At 46.6% G+C, this 21,305-nt stretch overlaps 1 protein-coding gene across 3 annotated transcripts in view; it reads left to right on the forward strand.

Annotated features, from left to right (window-relative positions):
- UNC13B (unc-13 homolog B) overlaps positions 1-21,305 on the forward strand; it is a 321,122-nt gene that overhangs the window by 40,412 nt on the left and 259,405 nt on the right. For all 3 annotated transcript variants that reach the window (XM_069747983.1, XM_069748004.1, XM_069747993.1), the window contains exon 3: positions 15,998-16,027. In XM_069747983.1, coding sequence (XP_069604084.1) covers positions 15,998-16,027 — 30 coding nt within the window. The remainder of the gene's footprint in view (positions 1-15,997; positions 16,028-21,305) is intronic.

Here is a 21,305-nt window from a genome sequence, read left to right on the forward strand (position 1 = left end):
CTGCTCTGCCGCTCCCCCTCTCTTTCTGGGACAATGACTCATGCATAAACTGAGGCTTATACATGAGTATATACGGTAATATTTGGTACCAAAACCTTTGTTTGCAGTTACAGAGGTGAAACGTTCCCTGTGGTTCTTGACCAAGTTTGCACACACTGCAGCAGGGATTTTGGCCCACTTTTCCATACAGATCATCTTCAGATCTTTCAGGTTTCGGGGCTGTCGCTTGGTAACATTGAGTTTCAGCTCCCTCCAAAGATTTTCTATTGGGTTCAGGTCTGGAGAATGGCTAGGCCACACAATGACCTTGAAATGCTTCTTACGGAGCCACTCCTTAGTTACCGTGGCTGTGTGTTTCAGGTCATTGTCATCTGGAAGACCCAGCCACGACCCATCTTCAGTGCTCTTACTGAGGGAAGGAGGTTGTTGGCCAAAATCTGGCAATACATGACCCCATCCATCCTCCCTTAAATACGGTGCAGTCGTCCTGTCCCCTTTGTAGAAAAGCACCTCCAAAGTATGTAAGTTTCCCCCACCATGATTCACGGTTGGGACAGTGTTCTTGGGGTTCTACTCATCATTCTTCTTCCTTCAAACATGACGAGTGGAGTTGATGCTAAAATGCTCTATTTTGGTCTTATCTGACCACATGACCTTCTTCCATGCCTCCTCTGTATCATTAAGATGGTCATTGGCGCACTTTGAATGGGCCTGGACATGTGCTGGCATGAGCAGGTTGGACCTTGGGTGCCATGCAGGATTTTAACCATGACGGCGTAGTTTGTTACGAATGGTAATGTGTGAGACTGTGGTCCCAGCTCTTCAGGCCATTGACCAGGTCCTCCTGTGTAGTTCTAGGCCAATTTCTGACCTTTCTCCAAATCAGCCTTAGCCCACAAGGCGAGATCTGGCATGGAGCTCCAGATCGAGGAAGATTGACAGTCCTCTTATGTCTCTTCCATTTTCTAGTAAGTGTGCCGACAGTTGTTGCCTTATCACCAAGCTGCTTGTTTATTGTCCTGTAGCCCAACCCAGCCTTATGCAGGTCTATAATTTTGTCCCTGGTGTCCTTAACTCTTTGGTCTTGGCCATAGTGGAGAGGTTGGAGGGCGATTGATTGTGTGGTCAGGTGTTTGTTATACAGGTAATGAGTACTGAGTAGGAGGCTTCTTAGTTTTTCTTTAACAGAATTCTTGCTGGTTGGTAAGTGATCAAATAATTAATTAGCATTTTATTGCATGAAATATGTAAAAATCATACAATGTGATTTTTTTTTTTTTTTTTTTTAATTCTGTCTCTCACGGGTGATGTGTGCCTACAATAATAATTAGACCTCTCCATTCTTTGTAGTTAGGAAAACTTGCAAAATCGTCAGTGAATCAAATCCTTTTTTCCCCACTCTGTCAGTCTTTCCACTGCTAGTCTTGAATTGTGTTCATGAAATCGCAGGCTCAAAATGAGCCGTGAACCTGTTTAACAGCACATCAGAAGTCCCTGCATTTCCTCTTTATTCATCTTACCTTGTTGCTTTCACATTGGTGCGTATTGGGCAGCACGGTGGCTCAGTGGTTAGCACTGTTGCTTTGCAGCGCTGGGGTTCTGGAAAGAGTTTGTATGTTCTCCCCGTGTGTCTGTGGGTTTCCTCCGGGTTCTGTTTTCCTCCCTCACTTCAGTGTCCCAATGGGGACAGAGATGTGCGTGGAATTGATGGCGCGATCTAAGCTGGTGGCATAAATACATAAATGATGACACTTGGGCTAAATGTGAGTGACATCTCTACAAGAACGTGGAAATCCGGATAGGTTCCTGCTGGGCACAACCTTTGGTGCTGGAGATCATCCTGATGGTCTTTTTTTTTAATAAAGGCTTTCTTTGTAGATTAAAGGGCAGCTAACGCTAGAGGTAATCAAAGCAAATATAAAAGGGCTGCAGATGGATGACTTAAAGGGATTTAGAAAACGCATTTTCACACCTCCTGTAAGAATACAGGAGATAAGGTCCTGGATGGCAGATGTGTGCGACCCAGGTAGTTGTACCAGTAACTTTAGGTTGCTGAGAGGGATAAACAGTAACCAAGAGTCTAGGCAGGGGTGTAACGATCAGTCGCAGAGGTGGTGACTGGGCCCGAGCGGGTGAGTGTCCCGCCGAAGCCAGCGTAAACTTCAACTGAATGTGCATCCTAGGACACAGCCAGCAGAAGTGTATTGTGGCACAGAGACCCGCCGGGTCCATGCGCTGCCATACACTCTGACTGAGAATCAGAGGCCAGCAGCTGATGGGGGTGTGCTTGTGATGTTGCTTGCACTCTGAAGGCAGCTGCCAGCTTCAGAACATGACACTGTAAGGCGGGGAGTAAAGGGAAGAAGAGCTGCAGAATAGGGGACATATACCAGGATGGGGCCCAGGATACAGGATGGAATATGAAATAAAATAAATTAAAAAATAAATATCTTTCTCGTCCTTTCTCTCTCGGGTTATGGGGAAGGAGGTGCAACATGTATGTCCTTATAGGATTTATAAAGTTGCAAGGTCTAAATTAAAAAGTTACATTTTTTCCTATACACCACCCTAGGGTTTACAGGCCTGATATCAGCAGCTGGGTTAACTCAACAGTGTAGAGTTTGGGCTGGCACTAAACAAAGGTGTGTGTTTGGTAAACACGTTTAATACTATTTGGGCTAATTTTCCCAGGAATGGTGAGTCTGTTACATTTACTTTGTTCATTGTACCTGAAGAAATTTTTGATTATGCATTTGTACTGTTTTTGTTTTGGAATTAAGTCTATGAAGGGCCATAAACCTTATGTTGTTTGAATATACACTGCTCAAAAAAATAAAGGGAACACTAAAATCACACATCCCAAATATCACTGAATGAAATATTCCAGTTGTAAATTTTTATTCATTACGTAGTGGAATGAGTTGAGAACAATAAAACCTAAAAATTATCAACGTAAATCACATCTAATATTCCACGGAGGTCTGGAGTTGGAATGATGCTCAAAATCAAAGTGGAAAATGAAGTTACAGGCTGATCCAACTTCAGTGGAAATGCCTCAAGACAAGGAAATGATGCTCAGTAGTGCAGGGGCGTCAAACTGCATTCCTCGAGGGCCGCAAACAGGTCATGTTTTCAGGATTTCCTTGTATTGCACAGGTGATAATTTAATCACCTGCACAGAATGATTCCAGCACCTTGTGTAATGCAAAGGAAATCTTGAAAACACGCATGGTCTGAGGCCCTCGAGGAATGCAGTTTGACACCCCTGCAGTAGTGTGTGTGGCCTCCACGTGCCTGTATGACCTCCCTACAACGCCTGGGCATGCTCCTGATGAGGTGGCGGATGGTCTCCTGAGGGATCTCCTCCCAGACCTGGACTAAAGCATCCGCCAACTCCTGGACAGTCTGTGGTGCAACGTGATGTTGGTGGATGGAGCGAGACATGATGTCCCAGATGTGTTCTATTGGATTCAGGTCTGGGGAGCGGGCGGGCCAGTCCTTAGCTTCAATGCCTTCATCTTGCAGAAACTGCTGACACACTCCAGCCACATGAGGTCTGGCAGTGTCCTGCATTAGGAGGAACCCAGAGCCAACCGCACAATCATATGGTCTCACAAGGAGTCTGAGGATCTCATCTCGGTACCTAATAGTCAGGCTACATCTGGCAAGCACATGGAGGGCTGTGCGGCCCTGCAAAGAAATGCCACCCCACACCATTACTGACCCACTGCCAAAACGGTCATGCTGAAGGATGTTGCGGGCAGCAGATCGCTCTCCATGGCGTCTCCAGACTCTGTCACGTTTGTAACATGTGCTCAGTGTGAACCTGCTTTCATCTGTGAAGAGCACAAGGGTGTCAGTGGCGAATTTGCCAATCCTGGTGTTCTGTGGCAAATGCCAAGTGTCCTGCACAGTGTTGGGCTGTGCGCACAACCCACATCTGCGGACATCTGGCACTCAGACCATCCTCATGGAGTCGATTTCTAACCGTTTGAGCAGACACATGCACATTTGTGGCCTACTGGAGATAATTTTGCAGGTCTCTGGCAGTGCTCCTTCTGTTCCTCCTTGCACAAAGGCTGAGGTAGTGGTCCTGCTGCTGGGTTGTTGCCCTCCTATGGCCCCCTCCACATCTCCTGGTGTACTGGCTTGTCTCCTGGTAGCGCCTCCAGGCTCTGGACACTACGTTGACAGACACAGCAAACCTTCTTGCCACAGCTCGCATTGATGTGCCATCCTGGATGAGCTGCACTACCTGAGCCACTTGTGTGGGTTGTAGAGTCCGTCTCATGCTACCACGCGTGTGAAAGCACAACCAACATTCAAAAGTGACCAAAACATCAGCCAGAAAGCATTGGTACTGAGATGTGGTCTGTGGTCTCCACCTGCAGAACCGCTCCTTATTGAGTGTGTCTTGATGATTGCCAATAATTTCCATCTGTTGTCTATCCCATTTGCACAACAGCATGTGAACTTGATTGTCAATCAGTGTTGCTTCCTAAGTGGACAGTGTGATTTCACAGAAATTTGATTTACTTGGAGTTGTATTCTGTTGTTTGTGTTCCCTTTATTTTTTTTTTGAGCAGTGTATGAAGCCTGGGCCGGTGCGTGTCCGAGGAGCTACCAGAGACCTGAAACCCTACAATCTCAATAGTGAATGTGAAATCGGGGGTTTATATTTTAAATGTTTTTTGTTCTATTTTGCTTGTGACTTCCTATATTAATTTTGGGTTTTTAACACTGGACACTAGGCCTTTACTTGACTTCTTACTTGCTGTGCTGTATTGAAAACTTTTCAGCAGTCTCATTGTCATCACAGCCAAGATTACAATCACAGATATCACCACTGCATACAGTAGAGAGCACAGGATCCACCATTCACAATAGGCTTTGTCACAGCTCACCTCCTCCTCCTCCAACCTTTTACAATGCTTATTAAGCTTCAATACAATTTCGAAGTGTGTGAGTATGTATAGTGCTGCTGATATTCGTGTGCCCAACAGTAAGATAAGTGTAATATTGGGCCACTGGGGACAAGGCTGCACAGGAGACTAGTTGGAAAGGCTTTTTCCCACCCGCTGCCAATGATAACAGATCTCCATGCACACAGGAAGAGACCTGTCACTCACGGGGGAAGGGGCGGGAGCAGCTGTCGGGAACCCACCTTTCCAGCTAGTCTCCAACTGGGGCTTTTAAAGTATCTTCTTCTCTGAAACGCTGCAACGTTTCAAACATACACTGCTGAAACCATGCGGTCGGCGTCTGATCCATGCCCCTCGTGGATTGGGCAACATGTGTCAGCTGTCAGGTTCCCCTTTTAATAGAGGTTGTCCTCTACTCTGGCCAGAAGATTCAGATCCTGAGCTGAGTGGGTACAAAGAGTGCCTCCTGCTCTGGAGGACCTGTCACGTCCTACACCGTGCAATGCTTAGTTTGTCCCGTGGAGGCGCTACAGAGAAACGGAACCTCCTGCTGCCAAGTTTTTCTGCAGATTATAGCTGCTTGTCGGGGGTCTCAGGAGACTTTATGATCAGTTTACGGTCAAGGGACCCTTCTAACAAATAGTGGTGGTCTAAATTGGAGAACCCCCTTCCATACCAGAGGCAATACTATGTGCACATTGCAGTTTCCTGCCTTTTTTTTCCTTCTCCCACAAGACAATAGATGTCAGTAATGTTTCCTTCAGTCTACATTCAGCGATTAGCATGCACCTGACGTACGGTCAGACAAACTCCATCCTAAAGTGGCAGATAATAGGGAGCAATAGATATTGAGTTGCGCTTGTCTGTAGCTGACAGTATAGGCCTCTCACTCTCGTTTTCTGAGAAGTTTCCATTCTCGGAAGATGATCTGTTTACCCTGATGGTGATTGTCTAATGTTTGTTCCTTGTCTGACAATTGTGAATGTTTAAATGAGGAAACTGCAGACAGTGTGCTATTGTGCGGGCCGCGTCCCCTGTAATTATACACTACAGGAACAGAAGTACGAGGACCCCTGCACATCACACCTGCAGGGGCTTCCATTCTACATCCACAGGCATTAAAGGGGTTGTCCAGGCTTGGAGCCCACTCTGACGGCGGACTTGTGAATCCTCACCGTGCGCAGTGTGCACGCGGTCAGGATTCTTCCGTTCTGAGAACAGGTAGGCTCTTCTGCTGGTATTCGATTAGCATCCATGCGGTCACCTGCCGACTAGACATGAGCGGTCTCACTCAATACCAGGGAATTGAGCGAGGTCATAATGTGGCCGGAAGTATGTAAATCGCATCCTCGTGGTCGCAATACCGCTAACTCCTGACACCTGTGAATACTGACCACGCGCTGTGAGGATTCACAAGATTCCAGTCACATAATAACTGCAGACTTGAGACCCAAGCCTGGACAACACCTTTAATTTGGAGTTACCACTTTGCAGCTATAACAGTTTCCACTTTTCTGGGAAGGATTTTGAAGGCGTCGGTGGGAATTTTTGCCCTTTCATCCAGAAGAGCATTTCTGAGGTCAGACACTGACATTGGGGAGAGGCCGGGATCACAGTTTCCATCCTAAAGGTGTTGGATGGGGCTGAGGTCGGGTTTCTGTGCGGCCGGTCATGTTCTTCCACCAAACTCCCCCCACCTTGTCTATTTGGACCTTGTGCACTGGGCACAGTCATGGGGAACAGTAAGGGTATGTTCACACGTTCCTGATTTCCATCCTTTTTTTTTCAGGACTGAAACCGCAGCTCTTGGCAGAAAACGCAGGTCCTTTTTTTTGGTCCTTTTTTTGTGCTTTTTTGGTGCGTTTTTTGATGCGTTTTTTGATCCTTTTTTTTATGCAGTTTTCTATGCAGAGTCTGTGTGTTTTCTAGGAAGTTTTTTTAGGGTTAAAATGGCTGAAAATACCCTACCCCTAACCCTACCCCTAACCCTACCCCTAACCCTACCCCTAACCCTAACCCTATTCTAACCTTAGTGGAAAAAAAAAAAAAATTTCTTTATTTTCTCATTGTCCCTACCTATGGGGGTGACAAAGGGGGGGGGGGTGTCATTTACTATTTTTTTATTTTGATCACTGAGATAGGTTATATCTCAGTGATCAAAATGCACTTTGGAACGAATCTGCCGGCCGGCAGATTCGGCGGGCGCACTGCGCATGCGCCCGCCATTTTGCAAGATGGCGGCGCCCAGGGAGAAGACGGCCGGACGGACACCGGGAGGCCGGGTAAGTATAAGGGGGGGAGATTAGGGCACGGCACAGGGGGGGGGGGCATCGGAGTACGGGGGGGGGAGGGCATCGGAGTACGGGGGGGGGGGGCATCGGAGCATGGGGGGGTGGGATCGGGGCAGCCACACTCCGCCCACGCACTTCCGCCTGCTTCCCCGCACTTCCTGCTGCAGCGGTTCGGCACCACAAACCGCAATAAAACCCGCAGATATATTTTTGATCTGCGGGTTTTACTGCGGGTTTGACCTCACAATGGAGGTCTATGGGTGCAGAACCGCTGCGGCTCCGAAAAAAGAAGTGACATGGTACTTCTTTTTTACCGCGGCTATTCAGCGCGGCTTTTTTTCCCGATTCCCGCATCATGTGCACAGTAGTTCCTGTTTTCCATAGGGTACAGTGTACTGTACCCTGCATGGAAAACAGCTGCGGAACCGCAGCGGCAAAAACGCTGCGGTTCCGCAGAAAAAAACGCACTGTGTGAACATGGCCTAAAGGGGCTTCTCCAAACTGTTGTCACAAAGCTGGAGACTACAAGTGTTCAGAATGTCTTGTTCTAAAATATTAAGATTTCCCTTTACTGAAACGAACACTCCGACTCCTGAAATCCCATTGCATTCCATCAGCTTTCCTACACCTAACTGTACAGTCAGGCGGGTAATGTTCTCCTGACATTCACCAAAGCCAGATTCATCCATCAGACGCCAGCTAGAGAAGTGTGATCTGTCACTTCACAGAACACGTTTCCTCCAGAATCTGGTGATGGCTGCTTTACACCACTACATCCAACGCTCGGCATTGTGCTTGGCGGTGGAAGGCTGCATACAGCTGCTCAGCCATTAAGTTCTTGGCGGGGGTGCAGTGTTTGTTCTGATGGTAAAGGGGTTGTCTAGTATTACATTACATGTCTGCAAGCAATCTGAGTGTCGGCATAGGAAATGGCGGTCATGTGCTATACCACATTCAGACTAGATGGGCGAAGCCTTGCTCGATGCAAGAGTATTGAGCGAGGCTGCAAACAGTCTAGTTGGAATCTGGCCAGGAGTAACTTGTGGTCATGTGACCGCCGTTCCCGGCACGGACACCGAGGAATCCTCACAGTCTGTATGATGTTCGGATTCACAAGTCTGCACTCTGAGTGACTGCAGACTTGTAGTTTAAGACCTTGGGAGGTTTGGATATGACTTGATCAGTAGCCTCTGCCCTCTAGCTGTGTATATGGACATGTAGGTCATAGAAAGTTAATTTAAAGTGGTATGCTTGATTTCTGTGATATGTAAATGAGCTGTCAATCTATGGGCCGGACATAAATCTCCCCGAGAATCTGCCTCCAGAGATTATTGTAAATGAAAAGGGGTGTTATCAGTGTGAGACATGTAATGACTGACAGTCTGTTCTCCTGATCTCATTGCAGAGCTCTGTGATTATAACTGACACATTACAGCAGAGCTGAGCTTTTCTCACTACAAACACATTTGCCTCTACAATTGTCTTCTCCTAGTGCTGTCAGCTTTGCTGCAGAGCTATGCCTGATTATAACTGTCACAGCAGAGAGTAACTTAGTTTTATTATTGACACAACCAGCACATGCAGATGCAGCACCGCCATGGGCACGGCACATGTGCCCTCGTATGCCAATGTTTTTCAGCCCTTGGGAGAGATTCATATTTGGTGCTGCGGGCGCCGCTGACCATGTGCTGTGCTGGCTCAGATGATGTTTTGTATTTGTGGCAGGGGACGGAGCAACAGCTCGAGGGATTTATGGATCAACCTAATATGAATTAGGATGACTTATACATTTAATTATAAAAAGATTCACTTTCTGGACATCACTTTAGAAATTGATGAGAATTCTTATATACAGACTGATGTCTACAGAAAGCCTACTTCAGTTAGTAACTATCTGATACATGCCGATTCTGCTCACAACCCAGCCACTATTAGGGCCATCCCGGTTGCACAGTTCCTAAGAATAAGGGGGATCTGTTCCTCGAATGAGAAATTCGAGATGCAAGCCAATGACTTAAAAGTGGGAATAGAACAGAGTGAAGGTGATCAAGGAGTGGAACAGGATAGTACGAGAGATGGTGAGTTCTCCTTCAATGGAAGACAGACATCTGTCTTAGATGGTTTAGTGACTGCTGTATTGAGCAGAGAATTGGACAAGATGACCCTGGAGGTCCCTTCCAACTCTAACATTCTATGATGTAGTCAGAGATATATTAAGCATGGCTATAGGAGAGCTAGGACGACTCCTCAAAATAGTCTCCTATACCAAAAGAAAGACGTGGGTAAGAATGAGGATAAGATCAGGTTGATATGCACCTTCAACCATGAATGGACAGCTATGAAAGATATCCTGGCTAAATACTGTGCAATATTGAAGCCTGAGCCCTCCCTGGGACCTCAGTTGGGGACCTCCCACTGATGACATCTGAGATCTAAAAACCTTGATGATCTCCTGGTGAGGAGTCATTATGTTCCTGGGAAACCCCAATGCCTTTGTCTCACGGAGACCCATGTTGGGATGCTCCACTTGCGGTCACTGTCTTGCAAGCACCAATGTCCTCCGCTGCTCCACATTCGATTCAACAGATGGACATTAACCGTTCCAAATTAGACCTCCTATATCGTGCAGCATCACAAATGTCCTCTACTACCGTATGCCACGTGCAGATGCCCGCTGGTTTATGGGGGCTTACATGTCGTGTGTGGGATATAGGCGTGGCCAAGACCGTGTCGAACCCTTTTGAACCTAAAATAATTTCCCGGCACTGTAAGGCCGCTCATAATTGTGATCCGAAGTCTTTTATAGTCGGGGTATTGATGTTGTTCACACTGTGATCAGAGGAGGAAACACAAAAAAAGCTTCTGGCACAGAGTGAAGCGAAAAGGATCGTGACACTGGACACAATGACCACAAAGGGGTCTGAAGGAATTGCTACGTTTTTTTCTCCTTTCTATAAATATGTATGTTCCCTGTAAATTTTTGTCTTGTTAGTCCTGTAACCCGTCCATCCTAATAACTATTCGTGGTGTCGCCATTGACCTGTTCAGATGACCCTCTAAGTCCAATTTCTTCCCGTGCGTACGGAGATACGGACACTGCTGGAATCGCATTGGATACCCTACTAACCGAAATATATGCATTGTAAGGATTGCTGACCTCTGTGCAGAGTATGAGTCTGTACATTTCAGGGATACCTCGCACCCGTGTAGGATAGCTTTTCTTTGATCAGGCATTCTTAATACTTGTTTCGATATGGCTGCGGTGCTCTTTGTGCTGCCGCCTGTCTCTTGCGTGTCCGGAGATCTTCATGCCCCCTATGCATGACTGGGAGCTTTGAAGCATTGCACGCTCTTGCGCATTCGCAGCTAGGCTTGATGGCTTGGGCGCTTTCTCTATGTGCATGCGCCATACGACACTCCCATTCAGTTACCGCGGAACATGTGACCCGTCACCAGTGCGATAAAAGGTCCCGGCAGACACCATCGGCAATATTCCCTTGAAAAGGAGACATTCAAGTACGCAAAACGCGCGTCGAGGTTACCATGATCCGTTCTGCTTGACTGCCTGATTTCTCTGCTCCACCCTGGTAAGAGGAACCTTTTCCAGCCACATATTTATTATGCTCACCGTGTTTGTGATTGTATGTACTAGGGTTGGCTCTGTGCTCCTCTTACCTTGCATGTGAATCATTGGTGGCTTTGACTTACCTGTGGCTGTCTTTAATTGTTCACTTCTGAACATTGTCTATTAAAAAGCTGTCCTTTCACATTGCTGTCAGTTCCGTCTCACAGGCATCCAGTGTAGGGAGAGGTAGTACAGCAGAGCTGACGGCATTGTGAGAGGACAACTGCAGCTGTGTCTGTAATGAGACATAGTTAACTTCTGCTGTACTGTGTTGCCGCTGCTCTCCCTGCAGACCTGTGTGTGATGATGAGAGCAGACTGTCAGTCATTACGTGTCTCACACTGGTAAAGCCTCCTTTCATTTACAATTATCTCTGGAGGCAGATTCTTGGGAAGATCTATGTCCGGCCCATAGATCTTAACAGCTCATTTACATATCAGAAAAACGTGAATTTCTCTTGGATAAGGCACCAGATCGCATATATCAAGGTGTCATTTTATTCAGCTTCCTATGACCTGTGCACATATAGATGGCTGAGGAGGGGCAATCCTACTGACAGATTCCCTTTAAATTGATTTTTAAAATGCCAGTTTTCAGGCTGGTTGATTGCAGCTGCTTCATCTCGCCTACATATCCGTTTTATTAAAGGGGTTGTCCACTGCTAGGACAATCCCTTTTTGATCTAAATGTTTAGCCCCAATAAAATAAAGGCTTATACTCTCCTCCCGTGTCATCATTGTTCTGGCGTTGTCGGCACTCGCGGTCCCGGGACTCTCATGTGGTTGCATGACTCGTGGTTCTTGGATGGTGCCGGCACGGGAGGCGAGTATAGGCTTTTTATTTTTTTCAGGGCCAATCATTTAGATCAAGTAGGATTTGTCCTAGTAGTGGACATCCCCTTTCAGGAGTTGTATTATACCCCTGATGTAGATGGGCGAGTGCTGCAATTTCCTGCCTTCATCAGTCCCTTAGGCTATGTGCACACGTTGTGGATTCTCTGCGGATCCGCAGCGTTTTTTGAGGTGCAGAAACGCTGCAGATCTGCAATTGATTTACAGTACAATGTAAATCAATGAGAAAAAAAAAAGCTGTGCATTCGTTGCGGAAAATCCGCTGCGGAAACGCTGCGAGAGAGAACGCATGTGTGACTGCTGCTCTTTTTAGGCATTGAACAATGGACTCCTGTTTCAGTCCAGTGGGGGTCCAGCTCCTGGCACCCTCTCAGATCCGCTGATTCATTCTTTATTGGCACAGCGCCGTTCTCTTAGTATGTGGCACTATAGCTAGTGAGCTGTGATGCCAGGTGTCCGCTCCTAGTGCAGAGCAGTAAACCCCCCTGAAAGACTTTACACCAATTTTACGATAATGGTTCTATCATATGCGGTATATAATGGCTTGCTTCTATATAAAAAAAAGCCCTTTTAAGAAGAGCATTTCTTAAAGGCCGTCCCCCATTTTCTCCTTTTCGAGGACCTTGCCTGTTGTGGGTTTTGACCACACTCCAGGTTCACTGTATATATTTATAGAACTTGGAAATGTGTTTTGTGATACGTGCTCACTCCTGATATCGTGCTGCCCTATGCATAGCCGTAACGGTGCATGATAAAATTGTCTTCCTTCATCCACCACTAGGGTAAAATTACTATATGTAAAGATTTATATCAATCACCACTAGGAAGAGCTCACTGCATCAAGATTTATACAGCCACCACTAGGGGGAGTTCACTGCACAGCAGTTTATACAGCCTCCACTAGAGGGAGCTCACTGCATCAAGATTTATAAAGCCACCACTAGGGGGAGCTCATTACACAACAATTTATACATCCACCACTAGGGGGCACCCACTGCACAGCAGTTTACTCAGCCACCACTAGAGGGGGCTCACTGCACAATAATTTGTACACCTCCCATTACACTCCGTTATACATGCTGCATGCATCTTTAGTTAGCTCCCCCTAGTGGTGGTCCTTTTTTTCTGAAATGGGCATTATTGGTGCTGCTGCCTAGATGCCAGTGTGATAAATGCATAGCTAGATGTCTCGTCTTCTCGTGCCTGTGATTAGTTTAGAATTCTAGATTGAATATTAGCTTGCAGCCCCCGTCTCCTCACCCCCTGCTGCCTACAGTAACACATCGGTCTCCAGTTGTCAGTCACACCCCAGGTCGATGCTGTATTCTCCATGAGAGCATTTTCATCTTGCTGTGACCTTACAGTCACTGGCATTGGCGTCTTGCCCGCATTATGTGTTTCCTTGTAGAACCTTACGTGGAATTGTTGACACATGTTGCGATGGCGTCATGATCTGAACTCCGTCTTGGAACGCTTAGAGATTTCCTGTACTTCGCTCTGATTTATGTGACAGCTGGAGAGACTGCAGAAAACGCGTCATAACCATCAGCCAGGAAACGGTTACTTTCTCCAGTGTGCTATGATAAAGGTCTGATATTGGGCAGCCGGCTCTATCATGGAGATAAATGTATAACTGAGCCTAATGCTCTAACATGGGACATGGTAATGGCCGGAAGCTTGAGGGTGTGATAGAGATGTCGTGATGTGATTGAGATGAAGAACATTGAGCTGAGATACACATTAACCCCAGGAATGCATTACACAGCTCCCTTCATGGCCCTAGACCACCAGGGATACATTACATAGCTCCCATCACTGCCCTAGACCACCAGGGATGCATTACATAGCTCCCATCACTGCCCTAGACCACCAGGGATACATTACATAGCTCCCATCACTGCCCTAGACCACCAGGGATGCATTACATAGCTCCCATCACTGCCCTAGACCACCAGGGATGCATTACATAGCTCCCTTCACTGCCTTAGACCACCAGGGATACATTACATAGCTCCCTTCACTGCCGTAGACCACCAGGGATGCATTACATAGCTCCCTTCACTGCCTTAGACCACCAGGGATACATCACATAGCTCCCTTCACTGCCCTAGACCACCAGGGATACATTACATAGCTCCCCTCACTGCCTTAGACCACCAGGGATACATTACATAGCTCCCTTCACTGCCTTAGACCACCAGGGATACATCACATAGCTCCCTTCACTGCCCTAGACCACCAGGGATACATTACATAGCTCCCGTCACTGCCCTAGACCACCAGGGATGCATTACATAGCTCCCGTCACTGCCGTAGACCACCAGGGATACATTACATAGCTCCCTTCACTGCCGTAGACCACCAGGGATACATTACATAGCTCCCCTCACTGCCCTAGACCACCAGGGATACATTACATAGCTCCCATCACTGCCCTAGACCACCAGGGATACATTACATAGCTCCCATCACTGCCCTAGACCACCAGGGATACATTACATAGGTCCCTTCACTGCCCTAGACCACCAGGGATACATTACATAGCTCCCTTCACTGCCCTAGACCACCAGGGATACATTACATAGCTCCCTTCACTGCCCTAGACCACCAGGGATACATTACATAGCTCCCCTCACTGCCCTAGACCACCAGGGATACATTACATAGCTCCCGTCACTGCCGTAGACCACCAGGGATACATTACATAGCTCCCTTCACTGCCGTAGACCACCAGGGATACATTACATAGCTCCCCTCACTGCCCTAGACCACCAGGGATACATTACATAGCTCCCTTCACTGCCCTAGACCACCAGGGATACATTACATAGCTCCACAAGTAAAGAAGGAAAATGGAACGCCCTCACCTCGTATTGTATCTCCTGTAAGATGTAATGCACTAAAGTTGCATTGGCCACATTTAAAATTACCCTTGGGGGTACTAACCCCCAACCAACCATGGAACGCGATAATTGGTTGGGGGTTAGTACCCCCAAGGGTAATTTCAAATGTGGCCAATGCAACTTTTGTGCATTACATCTTACAGGAGATACAATACGAGTCGGGCCTATTCATCATCGAGTCCAAGATTTCATCTCATGCCGGACTACATATGTTGTTTACATTATTTTTTGCCCTTGTGGTTTTTTTTTTTATATCGGTAAGACGATCCGACCCCTTTTTATAAGAATTAGGGAACATCTGAATTCAACACGCACGGGAAAGGGGGTCCCCCGCTTGATTCATCATATAAAACAGGCGCATGCGGGCGATATAAATACATTACGCTTTGCGGGCTTAGAAAGAGTAGATACACCGCGTCATGGAGGGGACTGGCATCGACTTCTCTTGAGGAGAGAGGCTAGGTGGATTCTGCGCACCAATGCTATGGGACCCACGGGTCTTAATGATAAAGTCGATATGGCAGTTTTTCTGTGAAATTTATTTCTGTAAACTGTTTTTGATTGGTTAACCAGTTTTTTTATGTCATGTCATTTGTGCTGATTGTTTTTATATTTTTATGTCACATTTACATGTAATATTCTGTTAGGCGGAGCTTATACCCTGGACGCCGGTGGTGTGGGAGTTTACTTTGTACCTGCACAGGTGAAAAGGACCTCCCCACTTCCTGCCTCCATTAGGACCCGTGGAAGCGCTCGTTGGCGCGAAACGGCCGTCGTCTGTCATCCTCCACTCCCCTCCCTGCTAAGTTTGTCCATGTTGTGAATAAAGGTTTGGAACTTTTTCAAGACTGGTGAGTGCGTTCCATGAGCTGTTAAGATCTATGGGCTGGATATACATCTCCCGGAGAATCTACCTCCAGAGCTTATTATAAAAGAAAGTGACAGTTACCAGTGTGAGACATGTAATGAGTGACAGTCTGCTCTCCGGATCTACATGTCTCACACTGGTAATGCCTCCTTTCATTGAGCAATAGAGACAGATTGTTGGGGAGATCTATGTCCGGCCCATAGATCTTAACAGCTCATTTATATATAAAGAATAACAAGGACATCGGATCACAGATATCAAGGTATCATTATATTCAGTTTCCTATGACCTGTGTGCCCATATAAATGGCTTAGGAGGGTTAATCCTACTGACATTCCCTTTGATGAATATGTATGATGACTGTCCAATAATCCAGAATGTTTCATAATCTGGTCCTTTTCTTCCAGTTTTAGAGACTTGAAACTGAGATTTGTTTTTCTTACTTGTCAGGTTATGATATGTTCTCAGAATATCGTGAGGTCTTATAAGTTTTCTGTGCTAACTCAAAGTTTTTGTGTTTTTTTTTTTTTTTTGCAGTTAAAAAGGCCAAACTCCAAGGTCCGCCAGGTAAGGGACGACTTGTATCTGCGTGTTGTATATAGTGTTGGTACTTTCATTCACTTTATCACTACGACCGTTCGCTAATTGAGAAAAAAATATTCATGGAAACCCAGGAAGGTATAGAGAATTCTCACGGACTCCTGTGGGAGCAATGAGGCTGCTCGTCACATTAATTCACAATTATATAGAAAAAGACAGATATCCATCGTCTCCACGGAGGGGAAAAACATTACTGCAAGTATTGGAAACAACCTATGGCGAGCCTCCATATAAACACCTAAATAATCTACAAAGCACTGGTGAGAATATGCTTTGCAGACCCTATATATGTACACTGTGCATTTCCCCACCAGTGCTCTGCAGACCCTATATATGTGCACTGTGCATTTCCCCACCAGTGCCCTGCAGACCCTATATATGTGCACTGTGCATTTCCCCACCAGTGCTCTGCAGACCCTATATATGTGCACTGTGCATTTCCCCACCAGTGCTCTGCAGACCCTATATATGTGCACTGTGCATTTCCCCACCAGTGCCCTGCAGACCCTATATATGTGCACTGTGCATTTCCCCACCAGTGCTCTGCAGATCCTATATATGTGCACTGTGCATTTCCCCACCAGTGCTCTGCAGACCCTATATATGTACACTGTGCATTTCCCCACCAGTGCTCTGCAGACCCTATATATGTGCACTGTGCATTTCCCCACCAGTGCTCTGCAGACCCTATATATGTGCACTGTGCATTTCCCCACCAGTGCTCTGCAGACCCTATATATGTACACTGTGCATTTCCCCACCAGTGCTCTGCAGACCCTATATATGTACACTGTGCATTTCCCCACCAGTGCTCTGCAGACCCTATATATGTGCACTGTGCATTTCCCCACCAGTGCTCTGCAGACCCTATATATGTGCACTGTGCATTTCCCCACCAGTGCCCTGCAGACCCTATATATGTGCACTGTGCATTTCCCCACCAGTGCTCTGCAGACCCTATATATGTGCACTGTGCATTTCCCCACCAGTGCTCTGCAGACCCTATATATGTGCACTGTGCATTTCCCCACCAGTGCCCTGCAGACCCTATATATGTGCACTGTGCATTTCCCCACCAGTGCTCTGCAGATCCTATATATGTGCACTGTGCATTTCCCCACCAGTGCTCTGCAGACCCTATATATGTACACTGTGCATTTCCCCACCAGTGCCCTGCAGACCCTATATATGTGCACTGTGCATTTCCCCACCAGTGCTCTGCAGACCCTACATATGTGCACTGTGCATTTCCCCACCAGTGCCCTGCAGACCCTACATATGTGCACTGTGCATTTCCCCACCAGTGCTCTGCAGACCCTATATATGTGCACTGTGCATTTCCCCACTAGTGCTCTGCAGATCCTATATATGTGCACTGTGCATTACCCCACCAGTGCCCTGCAGACCCTATATATGTGCACTGTGCATTTCCCCACCAGTGCTCTGCAGACCCTATATATGTGCACTGTGCATTTCCCCACCAGTGCTCTGCAGACCCTATATATGTGCACTGTGCATTTCCCCACCAGTGCCCTGCAGACCCTATATATGTGCACTGTGCATTACCCCACCAGTGCTCTGCAGACCCTATATATGTGCACTGTGCATTTCCCCACCAGTGCCCTGCAGACCCTATATATGTGCACTGTGCATTTCCCCACCAGTGCTCTGCAGATCCTATATATGTGCACTGTGCATTTCCCCACCAGTGCTCTGCAGACCCTATATATGTGCACTGTGCATTTCCCCACCAGTGCCCTGCAGACCCTATATATGTGCACTGTGCATTTCCCCACCAGTGCTCTGCAGACCCTATATATGTGCACTGTGCATTTCCCCACCAGTGCCCTGCAGATCCTATATATGTGCACTGTGCATTTCCCCACCAGTGCTCTGCAGACCCTATATATGTGCACTGTGCATTTCCCCACCAGTGCTCTGCAGACCCTATATATGTGCACTGTGCATTTCCCCACCAGTGCTCTGCAGACCCTATATATGTGCACTGTGCATTTCCCCACCAGTGCTCTGCAGATCCTATATATGTGCACTGTGCATTTCCCCACCAGTGCTCTGCAGACCCTATATATGTGCACTGTGCATTTCCCCACCAGTGCTCTGCAGACCCTATATATGTGCACTGTGCATTTCCCCACCAGTGCTCTGCAGACCCTATATATGTGCACTGTGCATTTCCCCACCAGTGCTCTGCAGACCCTATATATGTGCACTGTGCATTTCCCCACCAGTGCCCTGCAGACCCTATATATGTGCACTGTGCATTTCCCCACCAGTGCTCTGCAGACCCTATATATGTGCACTGTGCATTTCCCCACCAGTGCTCTGCAGACCCTATATATGTGCACTGTGCATTTCCCCACCAGTGCTCTGCAGACCCTATATATGTGCACTGTGCATTTCCCCACCAGTGCTCTGCAGACCCTATATATGTATACTGTGCATTTCCCTACCAGTGCTCTGCAGACCCTATCTACAGTGGGTACGGAAAGTATTCAGACCCCTTTACATTTTTCACTCTTTCATTGCAGCCATTTGGTAAAGTCAAAAACGTTAATTTTTCTCATTAATGTGCACTCTGCACCACATCTTGACTGAAAAAAAAACAGAAATGTAGACATTTTTGCTAATTTATTGTAAGGCTACGTGCACACGTTCAGGATTTCTTGCAGAAATTTCCTGAGCAAAACCGGACATTTTCTGCAAGAAATCCGCATGCGTTTTTTTTTTGCGATTTTTGCATGTTTTTGGAGCGCTTTTTCCGGAGCGTCCCAATGCATTAAATAGCGGGAAAAACATGAAAAATCCGCAAAATTAATGAACATGCTGCCTTTTTTACCGTGATGCGTTTTTTTAGCGGAAAAAGCGAATCGTGCACAAAAATTGCAGACTGCATTCTGAATGATGGGATGCATAATGTATGCGTTTATGCGTTTTTATAGCGAAGAAATGCGAAAAAAACACAACGTGTGCACACAGCCTTAAAGAAAAACTGAAATCTCACATGGTCTTAAGTGTTTGAACCCTTTGCTCAGTATTGAGTAGAAGCACCTTTTGAGCTAGTACAGCCATGAGTCTTCTTGGGAATGATACAACAAGTTTTTCACACCTGGATTTGGGGATCCTCTGCCATTCTTCCTTGCGGATCCTCTCCAGTTCCGTCAGGTTGGATGGTGAATGTTGGTGGACAGCCATTTTCAGGTCCTTCCAGAGATGCTCAGTTGGGTTTAGGTCAGGGCTCTGGCTGGGCCAGTCAAGAATGGTCACAGAGTTGTTCTGAAGCCGCTCCTTTGTTATTTTAGCTGTGTGCTTAGGGTCATTGTCTTGTTGGAAGATGAACCTTCGGCCAAGTCTGAGGTCCAGAGCACTCTGGAAGAGGTTTTCATCCAGGATATCTCTGTACTTGGCCGCATTCATGTTTCCTTCAATGGCAACCAGTCATCCTGTCCCTGCGGCTGAAAAACACCCCCATAGCATGATGCTGCCACCACCATGTTTCACTGTTGGGATTGTATTGGGCAGGTGATGAGCAGTGCCTGGTTTTCTCCACACATACCGCTTAGAATTATCACCAAAAAGGTCTATCTTCATTTCTCATAGCCTAAGAGTCCTTCATGTGTTTTTTAGCAAACTCTATGCAGGCTTTCATATGTCTTGCACTGAGGAGAGGCTTCCATCAGGCCACTCTGCCATAAAGGCCTGACTGGTGGAGTGCTGCAGTGATAGTTGACTTTGTGGAACTTTCTCCCATCTCCCTACTGCATCTCTGGAGCTCAGCCTGTTATGAAGGCAATCTAGTAACACAGTGTGCCAGCAGTCAGAGCACATGCAGTGATCTGACAATAACCCAAAAACAATAGGACGAGCTCTGAGACGTGGAATCTCTGTAGACCGCAATACCTGAACCTATCCTAAACACAACTAAAGGCAGCTGTGGATTGCGCCTGACACTACCTATGCAACTCGGCACAGCCTGAGGAACTGACTAGCCTGAAGATAGAAATACAAGCCTGACTTGCCTCAGAGAAATACCCCAAAGGAAAAGGCAGCCCCCCACATATAATGACTGTTAGCAAGATGAAAAGACAAAACGTAGGGATGAAATAGATTCAGCAAAGTGAGGCCCGATATTCTAGATAGAGCGAGGATAGCAAAGAGAACTTTGCAGTCTACAAAAAACCCTAAAGCAAAAACCACGCAAAGGGGGCAAAAAGACCCACCGTGCCGAACTAACGGCACGGCGGTACACCCTTTGCGTCTCAGAGCTACCAGCAAAACGAATAGACAAGCTGGACAGAAAAAATAGCAACAAAAGCAAGAAGCACTTATCTAAGCAGAGCAGCAGGCAACAGGAAAGATCCAGAAGCTCAGATCCAACACTGGAACATTGACAAGGAGCAAGGAAGACAGAATCAGGTGGGGTTAAATAACAAAGCAGCCAACGAGCTCACCAGAACACCTGAGGGAGGAAGCTCAGAAGCTGCAGTACCACTTGTGACCACAGGAGTGAATTCAGCCACAGAATTCACAACATCAGCCACAGTGATCTTGGGGTTCTTCTTTACCTCTCTCACCAAGGCTCTTCTCCCACGATTGCTCAGCTTGGCTGGACGGCCAGGTCTAGTAAGACTTCTGGTGGTCCCAAACTTCTTCCATTTAAGGATTTTGGAGGCCACTGTGCTCTTAAGAACCGTGAGTACTGCAGAAATCCTGTTGTAACCTTGGCCAGATCTGTGCCTTGCCACAATTCTGTCTCTGAGCTCCTTGGCCAGTTCCTTTGACCTCATGATTCTCATTTGGTCTGACATGCACTGTGAGCTATGAGGTCTTATATAGACAGGTGTGCGCCTTTCCAAATAAAGTCCTATCAGTTTAATTAAACACAGCTGGAGTCCAATGAAGGAGTAGAACCATCTCAAGGAGGATCACAAGGAAATGGACAGTGTGTGACTTAAATATGAGTGTCTGAGCAAAGGGTCTGAATACTTATGACCAAGTGATATTTCAGTTTTTCTTTTTTAATAAATTTGCAAAAATTTCTACATTTTTTTTTTTCAGCCAGATGGGGTGCAGAGTGTATTTTAGAAAAAAAAGTATTTTTTTTAATTTACCAAATGGCTGCAATGAAACAGAGTGAAAAATATAAAGAGGTCTGAATACTTTCCATACTCACTGTGTATGTACTGTGCAGGTCCTGATCAGTGCTCTGCAGACCTTACAGGTCCTT

This window comes from Ranitomeya imitator, chromosome 1, assembly GCF_032444005.1.
Source record: "Ranitomeya imitator isolate aRanImi1 chromosome 1, aRanImi1.pri, whole genome shotgun sequence".
NCBI lineage: Eukaryota > Metazoa > Chordata > Amphibia > Anura > Dendrobatidae > Ranitomeya > Ranitomeya imitator.